The 22,802-nt window shown below is 46.7% G+C and overlaps 2 protein-coding genes across 7 annotated transcripts in view; both read right to left on the minus strand.

The window, feature by feature from the left end:
• LOC144111067 (1-phosphatidylinositol 4,5-bisphosphate phosphodiesterase delta-1-like) overlaps positions 1-22,802 on the minus strand; it is an 89,215-nt gene that overhangs the window by 37,312 nt on the left and 29,101 nt on the right. For 2 of the 6 annotated variants that reach the window (XM_077644197.1, XM_077644194.1), the window contains exon 1: positions 7,235-7,345. The exons of 3 other annotated variants lie outside the window; for them this stretch is intronic. In XM_077644197.1, the coding sequence (XP_077500323.1) occupies positions 7,235-7,307 (73 nt within the window). In that variant the 5' untranslated portion in view covers positions 7,308-7,345. Of the gene's footprint in view, positions 1-204; positions 783-7,234; positions 7,346-22,802 lie in introns of those variants that run through there. One more of the 6 variants, XM_077644195.1, reaches the window with a different exon arrangement.
• On the minus strand, positions 14,625-16,137 carry Parp16 (Poly(ADP-ribose) polymerase 16). The gene has a single exon (XM_077644201.1). The coding sequence runs from the start codon at positions 16,029-16,031 to the stop codon at positions 14,967-14,969; it is 1,065 nt and encodes a 354-aa protein (XP_077500327.1). The 5' UTR covers positions 16,032-16,137; the 3' UTR covers positions 14,625-14,966.

The following is a 22,802-nucleotide window of genomic DNA, read 5'->3' on the forward strand; positions in this document are numbered from 1 at the left end:
ACGTAGAACCGCAATCAGCGAGATCCAGTTGCACTTCAATGTGTGTACTAGTTGCGCATCGGTGCGTATGCCTGGTCGCTGCAGTATGTCGTTGTTTACCGTACGGTCCCAAACAGCGAAATACCTTCATCAAACTTTTATAAAACGCACTAGCACTGAGAAAAGGAGATAGCGCGCAGTAACGCGCATCAGCATCACCCGTACCTGCTTCAAGCTCGGGATGTCCCTCCCGGAATCGTCGGAAGGCGTTCAGCATCTTCGGCTAATGACGTTTCCTGCGCCTTCGCACAGAGGCGTCGACTGAACGCTCACGCACACACGAAATGATCAGGACGCAGTAATGACAGGAATATAAGATGAAGACGACGAATCAGTGGATGAGGGGAGCAGGAGATCGAGTGAGAGACACACTCGCGCACAATCACAATCGCTCAGCGGTCGGAGTCACGTCCGCGATGAGCCGAAGACGCATTTCCAGATGCGGAATGGGGGGCGGAGGAGTAGGACTTCGTCGTCGACTTCCAAGCTCTCCGTTTTTCACTTGCTCTTTAGGTTAGGTGTCGGCGCTAACGCGCACACTAGCACGCCACGAGAACGCCAAGTCCTGCCGTTTATAGCGTCTTCTCTGACTGGTCTGACGCGCACCAACCGAAAGCAACGCGGGTCCGGCCTCCGGAGACGCGGTGCGCACGTGAATAGCAGCGACGACGCCAGCAACGCCGCCGAGCCTGGCGCTAGCGCTGTGGTGGCTGGTGTTGGCGCGCTGCGAAAAGCAAAACAACAGAGCCAAAGAAAACTCGGTCAGTCGTGGCGCCATCTCGCGACGGCGTGGTGCGAGAGGAGAGGTGTAGAAAGAGCGAGGAGCTCGGAGAGCAAAGGGAAAGAAGGTTCCCTCGTCGCGCTCCCGTCTGTTTTCTTTTGTCGTAACGCGTTCGGATCGACGCTGTCAGCTGTGGAGTTGAAAGTTTCGGCATCAAGAGATGTGGTTAACATGGAGAGTTCGGAGGAGAGTCTGAGGTGTGAGAATAAGGAGGAGCCTTCGAGTTGACGCCGAGGAGCGGCCGGTCAGAAAACGATAGTGAGGAAAAAACTATTCGCAAAACCGGGTGAGCCTGTGCGTCGGCGCCAGAGGGGAGAGGGAATGTGGGAGATGGGAGTCGCTGCGCCAAGGCCATGCGAGTGATGCGGTCGTCTGTGTCTGCCTCGGTGGTGGCTCGCGGGGAGTCGGTTCGACGGGAGCGAATCTGGACGTACTTCCTGAACGACGCGTCGGTTTGTTTTTCGCGGGAGCACTTTCTCGCTGTGGGTGCATCTTGCCAGACAATATTGACGCCGCAGTTGGAGAGGGAGCAAGCGGCGTCTCGCTAAAACTACGCGTATACACGGAAACGCGTGTTATTGTTGCGGGCCATCGATCGCAGTCCAAATTCAATACTGCCTCGGACCTGTTGAGGAACTTGACTAATACTGCATATTTCAATCTAGACTAGGATGTTTGCAATGCATCGATGCATACTGAGAACCCTAGAGTGGATTCAAAGCTAGGATCCTATTGCCCAGAGAGTAGCATAAGATAAGCGGTACAAAGACGAGATATAGATACCAGAAACGTGCTTTGTCTTTCATGTGCTTGAGCCACCCTTCTGAATTTTCCTGAGCACATCTCCCTTTATGCTGTTATTAGCAGTGGTTAGGATGACAACTTGTCTCCAGCCTTTGGAGCTTGGAGTTCAGGTGATGCCTGGACCACCACCGCATGGTGTGGGTACGCCCTTGGCTGCGGACGCAACGGGTCTGTAACCTCGATGTCTACGCTGCAGAACCTGCTGTTAATCGATTACAGAAGTTTGGAACTGGGTGTACAGAAAATACACGAAAAGAGCAAAGGGCAAAGCATTCATCTAGTAAGACATCTTGTGGCACTCAGTAAACGCCGCGACGGGCACAATAGTTTCATATCGAGTGCAACGTTAATCTATTGAAACCCTTCATGTTCTCGGTCTCCTCATGTATGCATGCATGCGCTCATCCTACCACCGTTAATTCACCCCAAACGAGTTGATGACAACTGGAAGCAGGGCAGGCGTGGAGGTGCACACATCTGGAATCACTGTGAATTCAATCCGAAAAACAAAGAAATGAATATCGCATGAGGCAAAACATCTTTTTTTTTCTTTCTGGGGCCTTAATTCAGTAGCAGCGTCAAACGCCTTAACACACACACACACACACACACACACACACACACACACACACACACACACACACACACACACATATATATATATATATATATATATATATATATATATATATATATATATATATATATATATATATATATATATATATATATATATATACCGGCGTCCTAAGTGTAGGACACCGTTTTTTTGCTCAGTAATTCTAAATGTTTACATCTTCGCCCACTGACGCAGTTTCAAGAAGCTTAAACTTTTCCTATGCAAGCGTTGCGTTGTGGGCTTTCAGAAGAAGCCGCCATACTTATCTGAAAGCAGTAAGCAGATCTGACCGCATTGACCTCATTGTGATTCCGTAAGAAAAACAAGATTTGGGCGTTGTCATCAGAAAACTACCACGCACGCGATGAGAAATGTGACTTTAAGGTTGATGTCAAATGTCTGAAGCTTTACCACACGTAACAGGTAGCGAATTGGCCTAGTATCTTACATGGTTAGACAATTCAAAATTCGGCGTTGAGAAAAATATTTCCATCCTTAAAAGGATGATTCTTAATCCTGGGTGAATTGAACATTTCGTATCAAAAATGTTTAATTTCTTTAAATTCCCGAAGTTTCGGCATATGTGGGTTAATTTTCACCTATTTCTCGAACAACCTTAGGGGTGAATTCACATGTGGCTCTGTGAGCATTCCAATCATCCTCATCCATGCTTCGTAATGCTGGCCTTGTTCCACTGGACGAAAGGAGAAAGCAAACCCGACTAGTCTTTCTTCAATCCTTACTTTTTTTGTTCAAAATTGGTATTAAACCTGAAAACTGCCTTAAAGATTCCTCACGACCTTCCCGCCATAAACACTATCGTACCATATGCCCTGCATTTTCACCAACTAACACGCACACATTCTCATTTCTCCCACGCATGTCTTCAGAGTGGAACGCCCCGCCGATTAACTCGCCGTTTTTATGGCCCACCAATTAAATTGTGATATATTCAACCGTGCTCTATTTTTCATTCTGTTATTGTGCGATGTGTCCCTGTTGTTTCGCTGTTTGCATTGTCTTACTGTACCGACCTCTCCTGTCTGGGAATGGGATGCCTGCAGTATTTATCAAATAAATGAATAAAAATAATTATTGTCCAAGAAATATCCCAAATTTCCACGAATAAATACAGTAAAACTGTGCGCTCAACGGCAGCTCAGCAAGTGCTAAAATGTGCGCTCTGAACAGAAAGGAGCAAAAACGCTGTAAACTGCCCTCTAGCGGACGCCCTTTTACAGAAAAGGGAATTCGCAAGAGGACAGCTTACTTTGTTTTTACTCCCATGCACGGGTATTCGCGTTCAGAGTGTATTTTTACAGTATTTTTTACTCGCCGCGGTGGCTCAGTGGTTAGGGCGCTCGACTACTGATCCGGAAAAACGCTAAGGCGCCCGTGTGCTGTGCGATGTCAGTGCACGTTAAAGATCCCCAGGTGGTCGAAATTATTCCGGAGCCCTCCACTACGGCACCTCTTCCTTCTTTTACTCCCTCCTTTATCCCTTCACTTACGGCGCGGTTAAGGTGTCCAACGATATGTGAGACAGATACTGCGCCATTTCCTTTCCCCCGCAAAAACCAATTATTATTATTATTATTATTATTATTATTATTATTATTATTATTATTATTATTATTATTATTATTATTATTATTATTACGCCATGGAATGGAGGATGAGGGGACGTGACTGCTCTCGTTCTTTCCTTTTATGGTTTGGTTTGGTTTTGTTTATAGGGGTTTAACGTCCCAAAGCGACTCAGGCTATGAGAGACGCCGTAGTGAAGGGCTCCGGAAATTTCGACCACGTGGGGTTCTTTAACGTGCACTGACATCGCACAGTACGCGAGCCTCTAGAATTTCGCATCCATCGAAATTCGACCGCCGTGGCCGTCTTTCCTTTTATTTTCTGCCTGGCATGTTCTTGCATAAAAAAAAGGATTTTACCATAAAGGCGACGAAATCTCATCCGATTAGTTGGCGAGCTCGTCTTGCGCAAGTATAGTACAGGAGGGAAACGGGCAAAGCCCGGGAGACCTGAAGCGGATCAGTCGGATTACGAAGCCGTGCCACGACGACCATTAGCCGATTAGCTGTGACAGAGGAAGAACGGCAGATTGGTATTCCTTCATAATATTTCAACAGCGCTTCAGAACCAGGACGGAGAACGAGGAGGGACGCAGACATGCACGGCGCTGAACATATTCAGCAGTTCTGGACCAGAACATTTTTTCAAAGGGAAAGAGTGTATCGCAGTAAGAAAAGCACAACAAAAAAGTTTCTGTCGTCACAACGGACTTCCTGTAATGTTTTCGACCAGCAACTTGTGGTAACAACAGAATGGTGTGTAGTTACTACAGAAAACTACTGCAGAACTACCGACTGCAAAAAAGCACTAACGAAAAAAAAAACAGTACAGCATAAAAGTACTACAAAACAGTAGAAAAATCTGTCGTTACGACAGAGCTACAAAACATTTTGTCGTATTTTTGACACCGTTCGGCCGTATTCTTCTACTTGGTATGAACGCAATTTTTTAATATACTGCAATATTTCACTATAACAATTAATATATCCGCAGATCTCTCACCCGCAAGTATGGATTTTTTTTTGCTATTAACGTTTTTCTATTGTCAAAAACGTTCCTCATTCTATGGCAGTCTTAATTGCTCGCTGCGAGCGATGCAAAAACTTTAAAAGAAAGATTTCGCGACGCGTCAGAAGGATGGACTATTAGCTTCAATATTTCCATGACAGTACTTTACAATATTCCAATTTTAAAAATTTTTGCCCAAGAATGCTACACAAGCTTTTGACAGTTCTGACAAATTCTGACAGCTGAAGTTACGACCAGCGCCGTTCGTGTGTTCCCACGCTAGTCCTCTGTTCTGGTTCTCAAACTGTGATGAAAAATCATGGAAAAAAAAGATAAATAGCCGTGGCAGTGTTATGTTACTTCTTGTCTCTCTTATGGAGGTCTCAAGGTCGTATTACGAAAGCATACGCATCAGCGGTTTGTAAACTCTCTTTCCACGGGCTGATTGTTGATGATGATGATGACTTTTTACAGCACAAGGGCAGCTTTCGCCAAATAGCGCCGCGGCACAAGGTGTTTATCGTTACACCAAGTGCAGGCACAGAGCCATATCCCAAGCGTTTCGTCTGCAGAGAAGCCGATGTCAGTGCACGTTAAAGATCCCCACGTGGTCGAAATTATTCCGGAGCCCTCCACTACGGCACATCTCTCTTCCTTTCTTCTTTCACTCCCTCCTTTATACCTCCACTTGCGGCACGGTTCAGGTGTCCGCCGATATGTGAGACAGATACTGCGCCATTTCCTTTCCCCGAAAACCAATTATTATCATTATTATTACTATAAGCCGAGCACCATGCCACTGCCTCGTTCTTTCGCCTGCACACAAATACACCTATACGGCATTAAGAAGGGAGTAAGTTGTATTCCCTTTTTACTCATTTCTCCTTTAAATGTAGGGGAGTACATCAGGGCTGCTTTAGGGGAACGGCACAAGGATTTATGCGGGGAAAGCACCAGCTTTTCTCTGCAGGGGAAAGCTTGCACTTATTGCATCACCCGTTGACACGCGGACACTTGGGATCTACCCTCAGTGTCGGCTTATCTGTGTAAGAAGCATTTACTCTGAGTGGTTCCACGAGAGTGGATAGCAAGCATGACGTTCCCGTTAGTTAGCTGTTATGAAAAAAGCTTTGTCGACTGTGAAATTCGCGTGGATGTGGACAACAGCACATGCTTGGAGTGCAGGAAACGTATAGGTACAGTTCTTTTTAAGATCAAGCTGTTATTCGGTTCTAAAATGGCAGAAGCCTCCGAAGTGTGTAACGCGCCGAAATCGTCCCTCTGGAACAGCGCGTAGAATGCTGTAGCCCAAAAACAGCGGTTTCACCGGCGGAAATAGTTTCAAGGAAAGGTTCACGCTCTGTTTTGCATTGAGAGCCCTCAATCACCCAACAACGAGGCCTCAAGAAGAGTTCCTTGTTGTTGTTGTTTCTAATGAAATTTCAGCTCAACAAGAAGAAAACAGACAAAGCACGAGAAGGCGATAGCGCAAGCGTTAAATCGTAATGAATTTAGTTCCTTTGTGGCCCTCGTCTTCTTGTTGCGTTGCAGTTTGTTCGAAACGACCTGCCAAGAATCCGAGCAGTCCATGCTACTGTGGCAGAAACCCGAGAAAGTTCACGAAACATAAGCGCTTTCCAAGTGTCACAAGTGGCGTGTATAGCTTTATACCCTTACAAAATTTTTAGACACTCTATAGAATGTCCGTAGACTTCCATCTATAAATTCTATAGACTTTCTGTAGACAAACTCTAGAGAACAGTCTATAGGCAATACAAATCCCATAGACAGGTCTACCGACAATGCATAAATTTATGGGCGTACACTTTTAGTACACTTTTGTTCATAAACGGTCTATAGACTATGAACAGACACAAAGAAATATTTATAAGAAGGCAACAAGGTCTATAAGAAGCCTATAGATTGTCTATAGACCATTTTTGTAAACGACGGTCACTCAACAAACAAAGAGCATTTCAAGAAAAAAAATAAAGAGAATGAAGAACATACCCGGAGTTTTCAACACACAAACGCCACAGTGGCTCAGTGGTTAGGGCGCTCAGCTACTGAGACGGAGTTCCCGGGTTCGGACCTGACCACGGCGGCAGCGCTTCGATGGAGGCTAAACGCTAAGGTGCTTGTGTGCTGAGCGATGTTAGTGCACGTTAAAGATCCCCAGGTGGTCGAAATTATTCCGGAGCCCTCCACTACGGCACCCCTTTCTTCCTTTCTTCTTTCGCTCCATCCTTTGTCCCTTCTCTTACGGCGCGGTTCAGGTGTCCGCCGATATGTGAGACAGATACTGCGTCATTTCCTTTCCCCAAAAACCCGTTTTCATCTTGATCAACACATAAATAAAAATGTCAGAATCTAAAGTTCGTTTCGAACAGGCTGACCTGCAAGGAGACATATCCGACTGGCTCCGAACCTGTGGCGTTGAGACTCGAGCGTCTTGCGGACGATCTTCATGCTGCGGCTTGCGAATCCCCGCGAAGACGACTGAGCGGGTTCTGCCTGCCCTCCCGGCAGAGCTGCTACGAGGCGACGCTCGAGCGCACATTTTTCTCCCTGTTTTTTCTTTCGCCCATCGTTTCCTCTAATTGTAGGTAATAGACGACGCGCGCGCTGGTCAAGGTCGCGAAACATGAATGCCCTGGTAAACATGAAGAATGCACCGAGTGTCGTTCGACGCCAAAACATTCTGGCCTTGGGCAGCGAAGTGGACACGTCGGGGCGGAGCGAAGGAACGGCATAATGCGTTTTAGAGCACACAACTGCGTCCTGGAGGCTTGGAGAGGAATGTTTCAAACGTTCGAAGCTGTCAGAGAGGTTTTTTTTATCTGTTGATGAACCCTCCATCCTCTGTAGAATATATCCGTATTGAAAGCACCCGGTTGATGTGAACACACGTGTCTTCCTCCTCCGCTGACGTAGTTCGCGCAGCCTCTTATGCACTACGGTCGCGTTCACGTGGAGGCGAAACTGAAACACACACACACACACACAAAAAAAAAACGCCCGTGTGCTGTACGAGGTCAGCGCACGTTAAAGAAAAAAAAATTAAAATTGGTTACTGGGGAAATGAAATGGCGCAGTATATGTCTCACTTATCGGCGGACACCTGAACTGCGCCGTAAGGGAAGGGATAAAGGAGGGAGTGAAAGAAGAAAGGAAGAAAGAGGTGCCCTAGTGGAGGGCTCCGGAATAATTTTGACCACCTGGGGATCTTTAACGTGCACTGACATCGCACAGTACACGGGCGCCTTAGCGTTTCGCCTTCATCCAAACGCAGCCGCCGCGGTCGGGTTCGGACCCGGGAACTCCGGATCAGTAGCCGAGCGCCGTAACCACTGAGCCACCGCGGCGGGTTGACGAGAACGATCCCGGGGTTAAATATGCGCATGCAGAATCCGCGGCAGCTTGAGCCGCGCGAGTGGCTCCGGAACTCCCGACAGAAGCAGGCGGCAGAGGAAAATTGAAACCATATGCGCGAAGGCAATGCCCTGGCTCGCGCTTGCCCGAGAGGGTCGCGCGGCGGCACCAGCAGACGATTTTCACAGCTACCGGAAGCGTGCCCATGACGTCGTGGCTACCGTGGCTCCAGGGAATGAGAGCGTGTGGTGGCCTGGCGACATCATGGTACAGTGACGTCTTTGTTGCATGATTTTAGTTCAAAAATCGGTCACTACGTGTACACCAATCGGCCCGCGAATTTTGAAAAACACGGTTTTTAAAAGTTCATAATAAATTGCCGGCTCAGTTCTGAAGACTCATACTTGGTGTGAATGCTTCTAAGCATCATTTCGAAGCATTGAAAACATTTACAAGTGACTTTTTATTCGTTGCATAGTCCCTGTAAAGAACTCCCAGGTGGTCGAAATTAATCTGTTGCATGCAGATCGGGTAAACGCTGTAAGCGCTGCAGCGTTGGTGCGGTAGCAACGCCGCAGTATAACTCATGCGAACGTAGAGAGTACTACGGGGCACACGCATCCATAGTGCAACAACAAACAGAAGAACCTTCCAGTGCACAGACGGCCCGTGGGCATGAAAACGCATAGAATGTTGATATCGAAACTTGCTAGAGATCGGGCAGCCACTTGTATACGCAGTGTTCGTGTAATGCTTCTGGCTCCATATAGCACAGACGTCTGCTCAGACTGAATCTGCACGTACACACATAACTGAATAAGTCTGTTTTCCTTCTTTTTGTAAACATGGGTGCACTTAATTAAGCGCAACTCTCCATTAAACAGCGGGGAAAAAAATATGCTTGTTTTCAAAAGAGTCGCAGTGTAGTTGCCCACGCCAGATAAAATAAACCGTTATTCCACCACTTGTATTAAGTCCCGGGACATTCGAGAAGCAGTGCACGACGAAAACGCTCGCAAAACAATAACAGAGTCTTGAATGGTACGTCGCGTCCCTTGATAAACAAATTATTATTATTAATTGGTTTTGGGGGAAAGGAAATTTCGCAGTATCTGTCTCATATATCGACGGACACCTGAACCGCGCCGTAAGGGAAGGGATAAAGGAGGGAGTGGAAGAAGAAAGGAAGAAAGAGGTGCCGTAGTGGAGGGCTCCGGCATAATTTCGACCACCTGGGGATCCTTAACGTGCACTGACATCGCACAGCACACGGGCGCCTTAGCGTTTTTCCTCCATAAAAACGCAGCCGCCGCGGTCGGGTTCGAACCCGGGAACTCCGGATCAGTAGCCGAGCGCCCTAACCAAACATATGAAATCCCTTCACAAACAACTAAAAAAGTTTCGGGGTCAAGTGCAGCATGGCACACAGTCTCACGTCAAGAAGGGAGACAGGGTTTACCTCGGAGGTAGCGTTCCAGCGCCACATCGTCGCTGTAGCAGACCTTGAGCATCACACGTGTGCACAGGCGCACACCGAACGCAGTCACGCAAAACTATAGACTGTCCCGTCCCGAGCCGAGCGCGGGCCGCCGTGCACGGCACACCCCCCTTCGGTGTCACCATGGCAACGGGGCGGGCGTACAACTCCTGGCCGGAAAGATCAATTCAGGTCCGCACTTCGACACGCGAGCACAGCTTGTAACGTAATGGGCTCAAGTGGCCCCTTAGTGTACGGAGAGCAAAGGTCAAAGGCGCTTCATTCGAACGGGTCGACACTCGCGGTGCGCTTGTATAAACAAAGCTTAAAAGTGCCCTGCACCGGAATACGCGGGTGTGATTTGGGCGTGTTTTGAATACCGGGTCCGAACTTTCAGAGAAAGGGAATATCTCGAAGCTTAACGTCGCCCCGTCGCTCGCGTAGTCGTTAATTCCACTAAAGAATCATATGAATGAATGAATGAATGAATGAATGAATGAATGAATGAATGAATGAATGAATGAATGAATGAATGAATGAATGAATGAATGAATGAATGAATGAGACCGAGATAATAAGGCCACTTACGTTTTCACGTTGCAATCTCACATGCGATATTCCTGATCGCATTGCTAGCATTCATGACCCTGCAGCCTTCAAAGAGTAAGTACTGCTGTGGTTTTCTTAGTTCCTTTATACGCTGCCTTTGTACACTGTTGATCAACTTTTAGTCACCTTTGTTAGTTGTCACCTGTTGTATAGTGATGCGTGATTTGCTTTTGTCTCCTTTTGTGTCCTTCGCTTCCTCTACATGCCCCACTCACACAGTGCTCTTATTCGGAGCCTGTGAGCATCTTAAATAAATAAATAAATAAATAAATAAATAAATAAATAAATAAATAAATAAATAAATAAATAAATAAATAAATAAATAAATAAATAAATAAATAAATAAGTAAATAAATAAATAAATAAATAAATATCGGGGCATCTGGTCAAAGTCCAAATTAGTATAATCGCTTACCGAGCTGCCTCTCATCCAATTATAATTCTCGGTAAAAATCGGTTCTGTGGATTTTTTCAGGGAATGCCAGCGTTTGTCTGGCAGCAAGGAAAGCATCTATGACTGAGAAAATTGAAGTAAAAAATTTTCTCGCCACTAGATAGAAACCCGTGACGTTAGTACCGAGAGGGACGGGTTGCCACCGTTTTTAAATGGATGGCGGTGTAGCATGACCTCTGAGATCTGTGCGGCCTCTGTGATCACTGGTCCTGTACTTCAACATAACGAGCGCTTAACATACATCATGTTATGTATAGAAATGAAGTGTATGAAGATGAGACGAGAGAAACAGAAAAGAGTGCGTATTTACAAAAATCTGATGCAAGAAAGCCCTGGAATTATTTACATCGGAATAATGCATTGAAAAGTATGTAATTTATAGCAAGTGCGGAAGAGCGGGTCCATGTCTGTGCTGCCTGTGTTGACGCGATGGTTCATCATCAGCCCTACTACACCCACTGCAGGGCAAAGGCCTCTCCCATGTCTCTCCAATTAACCCTGTCCTTTGCCAGCTGCATCCCGCCTTTGCCTGAAAACTTCTTAATCTCTTTCGTCCACCTAACGCTCTGCTGCCCCCTGCTACGCTTGCCTTCTCTTGGAATCCACTCCGTTACCCTTAAGGACCAGCGGTTATATTGCCTTCGCATTACATGCACTGCCCAGGCCCATTTCTTTCTCTTGATTTCGACTAGGATGTCATTAACCCGCGTTTGTAGGCGGAACAATTAATGCCGTATTTTCGGTACCATTTCTTCCTCTGTCGACTAGGATGTCATTAACCCGCGTTTGTTCCCTCACCCACTCTGCCCTCTTCCGGTCCCTTAACGTTGCACCTATTGCTTTTCTTTCCATGGCTCGCTGCGTTGTCCTCAACTTAGGCTTTTTTTGCCTTGAGAGATATTGCTAAACTGCCATTCTTGACCTGAGACACCCTGCCAAATGCGCTCAACCCCATTCTCATTCTTCTAGTTATTTCACTCTTGTGATCAGGATCTGCGGCCACTACGTGCCCTAAGTAGACGTATTCTGTCACCACTTCCAGCACCTCACTAGCAATCGTAAACTGCTGTTACCTTCCGAGACCGTTGAACGTTACTTTGGTTTTCAGCATGTTAATTTTAAGGCCCATCTTTCCGCTCTGCCTATCTAACTCACTGATCATCCTTTGCAATTCATCTCCTGAGTGACTCAGCAAGGCAATGTCATAAGCGGATCGCAGATTACTCAGGTATTCTCCGTGAAGTTCAGAAGTGCAAGATGCCGGGCTAGTTGGTAATCCATGATGAAAAAACAGCGCAAGGAACGAGACGAAAACACGAAGGAAGAAGACACAGACACGGGCGCTGACTAACAACTAGTCAGCGCCCGTGTCTGTGTCTTCTTCCTTCGTGTTTTCGTCTCGTTCCTTGCGCTGTTTTTTCATCATTCTCCGTGAACTCTTATCCCCAACTGTTCCCAATTCAGGCCTCCGAATACCTGCTGTAAACAGGCGGTGAAGAGCATTGGCGAGATCCTGTCTCCCTGCATGGCACCCTTCCTTGTCGAGATTTTGTTGCTGACTTTATGAGGGACTATGATAGCTGTGTAATTGTTGCAGATATCTTCAAATATTTTCACATAAGACTCTTCTACACCCTGATTCCGCAATGCGTGCATACGAGATGCTTATTACGTCGTAAACCCCGCGACCTAAATCACAACGTTTAACTTACCAGTAAAAACCAACGCATAGTTCGGAGATTTCCACGTGCCTAGCTCCGATGGACCTGCATCAGTAACTGGGTGCACGTGTGTCAAATCCATTTTTATATTCTGCTTCCAGCGACACGCGGCCGACGTCGAAACCACGGACTCCTGTACCCGAGCCGAAGAAGGGAGTAGCACAGGAGCTCCTCCATGCGGAACCCTATAAATAGCGCCGTGGCTTGGGAGCATATGAGATAACAGCTTGAACAGCTTGCGATAAGAGCGGTATTGTCGACGTCGACGGAGCCCTGTTTCGCACACAGAGAAACCATGAGTAATTTTGCTATTTTAAAGACCGAATACAATTCCTAACCTTAAGCGGAATCTGCCGGCACGTGCATGAAGCAGACATTATTTTTTTCTTTAAGCGCGTTTGAGAGAATGCTTTTAAAAGTCACAGCACTTTTATGGGGACAGTCTTTATACCCATCACAATTGTCAAGAACTGTTCCTTGTTGTGTATGGTGCCCAGCTGCAGCTGCAGTTGATGCAAGGTGTATGTGTGAGGTCAGTCCCGACTATGGCAAACCTAATTATGCTGAACTTCCGCTTACCTTAAGGAGTTTTTCGTGGTCACGAAGGAGCACAAAAAATATTCTTGCATTATTGTAGACGGGATGAAGTGACAGCAAAGCGCTGCCAGCGTCAGCGTCACGCTAAAATTTGGCACGAAGCTCGGTGAGGCATAATAGGGGTCGAAATTTGCGTAGTCAGCCGCACACACTTTGTCACGATTACTTCGTTCGATTACTAGAGCAAGAGAAACGAAAAGGAATCGATGAAAGGAGATTTGGTATCGTACGTTGTGTGGAGCTCAATGTCCAGAAGTTGCCCACGTGCTATCCACAAAAACTTTTCAACTAAGAAGTTTATGACGAAGCTGCATAACTTTGTAGTCATATGACCGCGCTAGGGCGGAGATGCTAATGAGTAATTACTTCCTTATTAGTGCTGAAGCTGCGCGCTGTACTACAAAATGTTGCCTGTGACGTCACATGCTCGGATACGCAGGCCACTTTTCAAGTAACAAAACTGTTGCCACGGAGAACTGCTATTCAAGTTGTTTCACCTAAGACTGTTTGCAATCTAAAAAAAAAAAAGGCATTTTGAGTTAGCAGAGCGCTTTCTTCGGCATAGCATTGTCAGCGGTGGAGTGCATCAGAATACAGCTAGGACGAGTTTACTAGTAGTCTGGTTAACGATATTAAAGTTATCCTTTTAACTATTACAGTGATGCGTGCTTGTAGATTCAGCTAGCGCTCTTTCTGGCCGCGCGGTTTCTCCTTCGCCCGTGTTAAGCACCAAAATTCTTTTCCCTGCACCGGTGACAAAAATAGAATTTTCGAAAATTTAAAATCTGATATATACCTGTACAGTAGTTAGGTGCGCTACGAGTCTCTAAATAAATAAAAGGCCTAGTTGTGGTCTCTAAAAATATAACATTTAGTATTGCTTAACCAACGTGCTGTAGTTAAGTCTTACCTGTATTCCGATTCACACCACCTCTTACGATGCTGTGCACAAGAAAGCACCATCCTATCTCAGAAAGCCCATCGTTGACAGTTTCAGGTGACACACCCTGTATACTGTCTTGCAGCAGGTGCGGAACTGTTCTCAGAGGGCAATATCGTCTCGGAGTGGCGAACGCAGCTCAAAAGCCTCAAGGGGCACGTCCAGTGATTATTTCCGGCGCATGTTCACGTGGCCGGTGAGTTTCCGACAAACGCGCCATCATCAGTAATTTCAAAGCTGTATACACACGGGAGAGGCAGCAAAAAACCGCTCTTAAAGACAGAAACAGCTAGGACCCCTTCTTTCCTCGTTTCTTGAGTGACACGTGTCGGCACGACTTTTTATGGACCCTTCAGTGCTGGGCTGCTCGATTAAGAAAACAATCTGTCGCTTAATGCTTCCGATATGGTTGCTTTGACACAAGCATTCATGGTAGCAGGGAGCTTTTCCCATTCTCTGCTTTTTGCATAACTCCTAGCTGTAGAGGAGCTTCAGCCCGTTTAAAAGATTACCATATCGATCAACAGACAACGCAAGCCAGGGTCTCGCCTAAGGCACAACACATTCTTAGCTCGACACATTCACGATAATAAACCAGGAGACGGAAACTAGAAAATCAGGTGGCACCGTAATTTATATCTGTGAGGCACTTTGAGCGCTATACCCTTCCCGGCACTTCGTTTCGTAATACTGGTCCACATGTGCCCGAACACCGCCTTGATGGGCCCTTGGTACAATACGCCGACTATACAGAGTACCTGGAAAAGGCAGCTTTCTGGTTATCACGGAAGAATTCAAACTTCGACGACAGCCTTTCTTGTTGGTGCCGTCAGAGCTCGAAAACAAGAGAGTCCTTGGGCTTTGCTTAACTCCACGCAAGGTTAGGAACAACGCCCGCCAATTTCGGCGTTCCATATGGTCTTTTAGGAACATGCAAAGCGAGCGAGAGGAGCCGTCGTCACCGGTAGAAGAGCTTCAGCATCAGCTTGTGGCCCACGTGGGAACTGGACAGCCCTATCCCGCATAGAAGCGCCGCGTAAGCGGCCACCATAAGCCACGACTTGTTCTTACGCAGAAAGTCCTGCCACCCCATGGAACAACACGCGTCCGCGGAGTCCAACATGCCCGCCGGCAGGATGTCCGGCGTTGGGGGCTGAGGACGCGACGCGGTGTACACGAGCAGGTACTTGACGCGCACCACCGAGTTGTTTTGCACGAGGTAGTACTTCTCGGGAACCTTGCCCCCCATGGAGTCCTCGGCGTACGCCCTGGACGGCTTGCTGCGCGCCCTGTCCTGGCACTTGACGTCCGGGTGGTCCACGACCTCACACATGGCCACGCAGGAGAGCTCCGGGGAGACGAGCGAGTGCTGCCAGCCGTAGCCGGCCGGACTGAACGTCGCCGAGACGCTCAGCTCGCTCGACAGGTAGGTGCCGGTGCCGAAGAGGGAGTTCTTGTTCATGTGCGCCAGGAGGCCGTTGTGGAGGATGGAGTAGAAGTTGTCCAGTCGCGAGCCGTGGTAGGCGAAGAAGACCTCTCGGTCGCCGCGGGCACTCTCGAAGCGCCTGTCTATCTGCGGGCTGTGCTGGACCTCGAATACGACGTCGACCGGAGAGCCCTTGACCTCCGGGACGTCCTCCTTGTTGCATGACTTGAGACGTACGCCGCCCGACGTGAGGACCCAGAGCAGGAGTTCCCAGGCCTCTGGAGGGACGTTTGTAGGGAAGCCGCCCGAGGCGCCGCCGGCGGTAGCCGTCGCCCCGGGCAACAGCGCGGAGAGCGGGGGAACCCTAGCGGCGACGTCGCGAAGCTCGTCGATGTGCTTGGTGTCGGTGGCGAGGTCGGCGAACGACGAAGGGAACGGCCGCAGCACGGTGTCGTAGCGGTAGGAGCGCAACGCGGCCACGAACAGCGACCACTGGAAGTCCGCGGCCTGCACGTCTTCGGCGATAATTTTTAGGACTTGAGGGCGGGCGTTGGAATCTTGGGCCAGCCGCACCGCGGCGGCGTCCGGTGCGGCCATTTCGCTTCAGGTGCCACCTGTGTTTGCGCCGCTGCAGCCGCGCAGCACGAGCGCCGCCCCCGACGCCGCAGCCGCAGCCGCTGCTCCCTCGTCGTCGTTGATTTCACCCGCAGCAGCCAGCCGCTTTCGCTTTTGGCCGCTTTCTGTTACATTCGCTGCGCGCGCTACTATTGGCTGAATAAAAATAGAAACAAAAGAGAACAGAAGCCGCGCATGCGCAGTGAGTAAAAAGAAGCAGACGACAACGACGGAGAGCGGAAGCGTGTCCAACGGCTTCTGCTTACCATCGAGGCCCTATAATATTATCGGCGGCGTCGGCATATGGCGTTGCTTACGCTAGCGTGACGGGACGCGGGGTGTGCCGTGTTATCTCAGATAGAAGCTGAAGGGGAATTCGCGGATTTGCGTGCAGTGTATCGTTTCCCACTCTTTCGTCTAGGCGGTCGGCTGCCGAGGCCAAGGTCGCGGGATTGAATTCCTGTCGGGGCAGCTGCTTTCGAGGCGAAACGCAAAAACGACGCGTGCTATGCAATGTCGATGCGCTTAGCACTCTAAAGCGCTTTGTACACAATTGTATACATGGCGAACTGCGCAGCTTTTCCTGAAAATGTGCTCTACCCGGAACATTTTTTAAAAGCAGATTTAGCATTTTTAATTTTGCATAGAGGGTGCTTATTAGGTGAACTGGACAACGCAGAAAATAATAATTATCAAAACATTGAGCTTGGTAACAAGCCTTCTGTCGTTTTCTTGCAGGCATATATTTTGCAACCAGTACTAATGCCATTTTTTCCCCCTCAATTTCTTGCGGCATGTGTATCTTCCAACAGAAAATTTTTCCGCGATTCCTAGTATGGTACTATATCAAATTTCCTTGCGTTTAAAATATTACAGTTTCTAAGTATTTTGAAGCCTTGTCAGAAATTTCGCACATGCGTGCAAGAGATTAACAATATGCATTTTCCGTTGAAAGGCTAGATATTTGTCTTTTTGGGATCTGGCTATACCGAATATATAGACGGAAAATATATTTTTATCTAAAAATGATGAACCGTGCCTGAAAGGGTCTCGCATGGCCCAATGAGTTGCTAAATCCCTCTTGAAATTTAAATCCCATATACCAACTACACCATTCTATTTTATTTTTTTACGCATACGCTGCGGTGGAAAACCACCGGCAGTGGATTTTAGATTGGGCCCGAACTGACGCGTTCTTGACGTCATCAGTAGAGAGATGTGATTGTACAGTCATCTGTGTTTGTTTCATCAGTGCTGTGTTTCATCACAGCAGGCAAGGCCTTTGTGAAAGCACGCCTGTGTGAAAAACAGCTTAAATGCGTAAAAGCTGGCTATTGGCAACATAAATCCGCAGAGGTCACAGCACGCCGATAGGCATTCTTTTGTGCATTGCTTGGATGGCGATGCTTAATTATTACTGTTATGATGTGTTACCAATTTGTTATAACTGAAAAAAAAGAACATTTGTGGTAGAGGGCATGACAGGTTTGATCGGATGGAATCCCATCTATATGAAGGAATATTAGAATAAAAACTTAAAATCCTGAAAGTTTGATGCGTATAGTGCGCAACCGCAAACACCGCTATAATAGTCCTGATCTTAGCTTTTTATCGAATTGCTCCCGCATTGTGAGGGCAACACTTTCTTGTTACAATGGATATGTAAGCGCTATCGGAGAATAGCCGCATTTTTAAATTATGTTCGGATACGACGTATCAGAAATGCTTCACATGTGTCTCGAAAATGATAGCGAGGTCTATGGAGAAGGTTCTTTCTTTAGGCGGCGCATAACAATATCGTGCAGAGTTTGTAAAGAGAATCTAGGAAATCATCTGCGATTACATCTTTCAGAGCAATATCAGAGAGAACAAAGTTTGATCATTCGTTTATGATTACTCCGTAGTTAAGTGTGATAAGCAAAGTTTTTTTTGTTTTCTAACTAGTTTTCGTCTTGACGCGTAATATTTAAAAGTCATTCTGAAACTTAATGCAAAAATAAGCTTAATTTAATAATTAAGTTTAACTTTATATTGCTCAGGACTGTACATGCGCGAACATGGCAAGAAGTTGGCGTCTTATGATTGATAAGTACGCAGTCTCAGGTTATAATACAGTTTAGCCCACTTATAAGTGCCGAAGTTGTAAAGAACGCTCGCTTATTAGGAACGAGGGAGCGGCTAAGCTCCCCACTTTAATTTTTCTCAGTGATTCCGAAACTATATCACGCTTTTGTTTCTTTACGTCACATGCCCTCCAGCCAACGTTTGCTACTTTTTACCGAGAATGCGTTCGTGGAGGCTCGAGTTTCATCTATTATCTCTGAACAAATGGAAGCATGGGTGATCAAGAAATAGGTGGACGGTATAACAGCGCCCATTTCAAGACGCCGCACCCGGATCAGCGTTGCTTTTATCTTCCAGCATTTTTCCTAACCTTTTTATTATAGATCCTCATACAGTTTACGCTATATCAAATATGACTTCCATAATCATCCCTTTATGCTAATTACCTGTTCTTCAGCCCACGTGTCTCAGTCACCACCCGAACAACTGTTTCTTACTGACGTCTGGCATGGATACCGTCACATTACCTTCTCTATCATTGAACTTCAGGGGTACAGGAATGCTTATGACACCAGCTTTCGCACCTGCAATCGTATTGCGCAATTCTGAGAAACTATTCAACTGTGTCTTCAAACCAACCCGTCACTGCACGTGAGCCAACACTTGCCCCCGGGTTCGAACCCCGGCACCCCCACCGAGTTGTAACGGGATTTACAGGGTTGAATCCCTGGGAAAACAGCCTGAGGAGAGCTAGTCAAATTAGCAGTCCCAGGTCCGACAGTCAACGCAACTACCTCGCGTCGTGTGCTGGCGAAGCTGCCCATCTTCCTTTTTACAGCATATTTTTTAAATGGTATGTTCTAAACAAGACAACCTGATCTTACTTCATACCACAGGGCATTGCCTCTAGAATTATAATAAAACGATTCAATAATGATTTATTTTTTTTTCTATATTACCGCACAGTCGACTTATTCCTGATCGAATTTATCCATTCCACACGCACTGTCCAGCGCCTGCTCTGCTTGCTTGGCCTCGCGCTTACTGCTCTCGCTGATCTCGCCCAGCGCAGCCACATTCACTAGCGGCATCTGGTGCCATGGACGAGCAGCTTTCGAAACCTCATTTCTTTGCTACAGTTTAAACGGTTGACCTTCTAGGCACTAGATGGCGCCAGCATAAAATTTTGCCGGAGCGTCTGTGACGTTGCAGCGCGCCGGCCTCATGATGGTAAAGTAGAATTCGGTATGTGTCGTGTGAAACTAAGCAGGCTTGCCTGTCATGTTCTCTTAATTGAAGACGGTACTAACTGATGGCTTTAAGTGAGTTCGTGCTGTCCTTGTTTCAAATTATACATTATGCTCTCTTTTAGACTGGTTAATAGCCATAGAAGAGTAAAAGAGGACCAATACAAAACTAAATAGATGTATTAGACTGATATCCACTTGCATTACAAATTTCGCAACGGTATAGTTTCTGTACGCACTTGGCATCAATGCTTCAGCATTGTAAATTAATAATAAATAATTGCGGAAATTTTTTGCGCACTTTTCTCCTCTCCTGGGGCAGTATATCTTTAAGCAATGAGCGTGCAGTCATGAGCGGTATCAGAAGAAACAAACTTCTTGCTCAAAATTGCGAATTTTCTGGTCATTTCTTCATTAAACCTGAGAGTGACTTTTGAATATCATGCGACAAGAAGAAAACTAGTTATAAAACAGGGAAAAAAAAGCTGGCTTGTCACACACAAATACAGAGTAATCAATAAATGAATGCTCGAACTTATAAATGTTCCCTCTTATAATGCCCCCGACTGTACACCGCCAGGTCTGCTCGCTACTGTGAAAGGACACATGCGGACGAGCATTTTTCCTAACACCTTGTGAGAATGTCGTGCGTATGTTATCATTACCATGGTAGTAAATATAATCACCTGGCTATTTTTCACACCATTCCTCTCGATTTCAATTCCCTATTACTGTGAAAGCACTGCTAGCGTCACAATGTGAAAATGCCGGCGTCGGAGAGCGAAGCCGCCACCCTCCGGAAGCGACACCCACCATCCACACCCAGTTGGTAGGAGGGCTGCCCACCCATCCACCGCCACCCTCGACCAATCTCACCACCCCATCTACAACCCCCCTGAAGAACCACTACATACATACCCACCATCACGCTCCATAAAAATTCTGTCGCGTGTGTGAAGCCTCGGCTCAAAGTAAAAACATCACAGTAAACATCGAGGGTAAACCCAACAGCAATCGCAGAATTGTCGCATCAGTTTTCCTGATTGTACCGTAAATTTTTGTTCTACTCTGTCCCTTCTCCACAGGGTGCAGATCTGACGTATGAGGAATATATACGACCGTTTCCGAACCGTCACCCATGTTTTCCTTTAATAATTATTTCAAATGACCAAACACTACTACTACTACTACTACTATTACCACCACCACCACCACTACTACTACTGCTATTACTACTAATTATACTACTATATAGCAACAACAACGACTACTACTACTACCACTACGGGGGGAGCAGTTACTACTAATTTATACTACTATATTGCAACAACAACTACTACTACTACCACTACCAATACAACTACCACTACCACCACTACTACTACTACTACCATTCATTCATTCATTCATTTTACCCGCAGGGCTTTCGCATTACAGAGGGGGTAATACGTAGCAGTGGGTACCACTACCACTACTACAACTACCTCTACTACTACTACCACAACTACTGCCACTACCACTACTACTAGTGCTGCTACTACTACTACTGCCATGCCTATAGGAACATTCTTATGGGCGCCTCCTCCACTGCGAACATGGCCCATACATGCCCTATGGAAGGCGTCATTGGTAGCATGGATGATCTGGTTGATGCTCCTTGGTCGGTTTGGTGAACACGGAAGCTCACGTTGCGACGTACCGGACAATGGACAATATAAAAAACCCCTAGAAAGGCCGTCACACAACCACTGCGGTAACAAAAATTAAAAGAAAAAGTCACCAATACAGCCACACTCCGACAGCCGCACAGTCCTCGTGTACGTCTTTTGTACGGAAACATTTCTATCTCCTTCCCTTTGTCCGTTCTTGTCGAAGGCAGCTGCGGGCTTGCGGAGGCTTTGTTTGCCCCACCGACGCCAAGAGAGACCCGCACGGGAGTTTTCCACGCGGAAGCTGTGCAGCCGGCGATCACGTGATGTGGCGCGACTACGCTTCTAGGTTGATCTGCCCAGAAGCCGTTTGCGCGCAGAGAATAACTCGCGCCAGTGTTGACTATAAATTGTGAACGCAGGGTCGTCATCGCTGTCTGCGCAGTCAGCGGAGGAAAGGCGACGTTCGCGGTAGACCGCACGTATAGCAGTTACAGAAGCTGCGTTCGCGATACAGTTGAACATCGTTATAACGAAACGGTTATTAAGAAATATCGGATATAACGAACGAATTGACGACTCCCCTCGGAAGCTCGGTCAACACGGGCTATACCGAAGCTACGGCTATAACGAAGTAATCGCCGGGCCCGTTGAGCTTCGTTATAACGAGGTTAAACTGTACATATATAAAGATTAAATAAAAGTACTTTTTCCGAGTAAAAGAAAAGCCTGTAAAAGCCTGCGTATCACGTGCGGTAGCGACTACAAAGGTAATTGGTTTTCGCTTTCGCCCGTAGGAGTACCAGTTATTCAAAATGATGCGCCAGCAGAATTTTCCAACATTTTCCCCCCGCAAAACCAAGTATCAACTGCCAAAGATGCGGAATGCATTATGAAAACCATCCCAGCAAAACAACCTGCAAAATTTTTACAAAGGATATTGCCCCCACGATCGTGTGATATAATGAGTTATAATTTTGGTGTTGATGCAGCGCTTGCTCGAGAATATTAGCCTACGTTCCTAATATTGATGATACTGCAATCAAGATGAGTTTCATGTTTTATGGAACATTGGCTATACTTAGGCCATCTTGTGCCAAGCCGGGTTATAGATCTAAAATTATCGTTCTTTTATTGAAATGCGCTCTATTCGGGGCATTATGAACAGGTGAACTGCATTGCGGAATCTAAAGAATCTTAAGACGACATCATGGTTAATCAATAAATCTTCATGAAAGAGAAGCATTGGACGCAGGGAAATGCTGTTCATTTTAAACATCAAATCAAATTCATTTCTTTGCGGGCATTAACACGAAAGGGCGGAGCACTCACCTCTAAGATGGCAGAGTGCTATGCTGGCGAGCAACAGTGTTTATTTTTTCGGCTATAGGTGAAAATGTAAATGAAAGAGGATGCATTTTTATTCGGGCCAGCACGCAGCATTGGCATGAGCTGCTCTTCACGTTGTAGGCGTGTTAATTCACGTAGGTGACCTGCCGCAACACCTCGTCAATGCAAAAAAGGGCGGAAAGACAGCGGCATCGAACGTAGCGGAATTCTTACTTGTTGAATGTAGGGCTGGGAAGCTGACCAGTCACCCAGGTGAAGAGAAATCCTGCATGCCTCAAACGATTTATAAAATAGCGTAACACCACACATGCACGAGAGAGATGAACGCTTACGAGCGCTCGTGTTATTTGATCCCTTTATCCACTTTATCCCTTATGCACACAAAATTTCCTACGCTTTCAAGAATTTTGGTTTGCGTGTGTCCATATTTGTGAGCGTCTGAA

This window comes from Amblyomma americanum, chromosome 11 (assembly GCF_052857255.1).
Source record: "Amblyomma americanum isolate KBUSLIRL-KWMA chromosome 11, ASM5285725v1, whole genome shotgun sequence".
NCBI lineage: Eukaryota > Metazoa > Arthropoda > Arachnida > Ixodida > Ixodidae > Amblyomma > Amblyomma americanum.

Coding starts and splice junctions, on each gene's coding strand:
- Parp16 (XM_077644201.1), bottom strand. CDS start 16,031: ATGGCCGCACCGGACGCCGCCGCGGTGCGGCTGGCCCAAGATTCCAAC.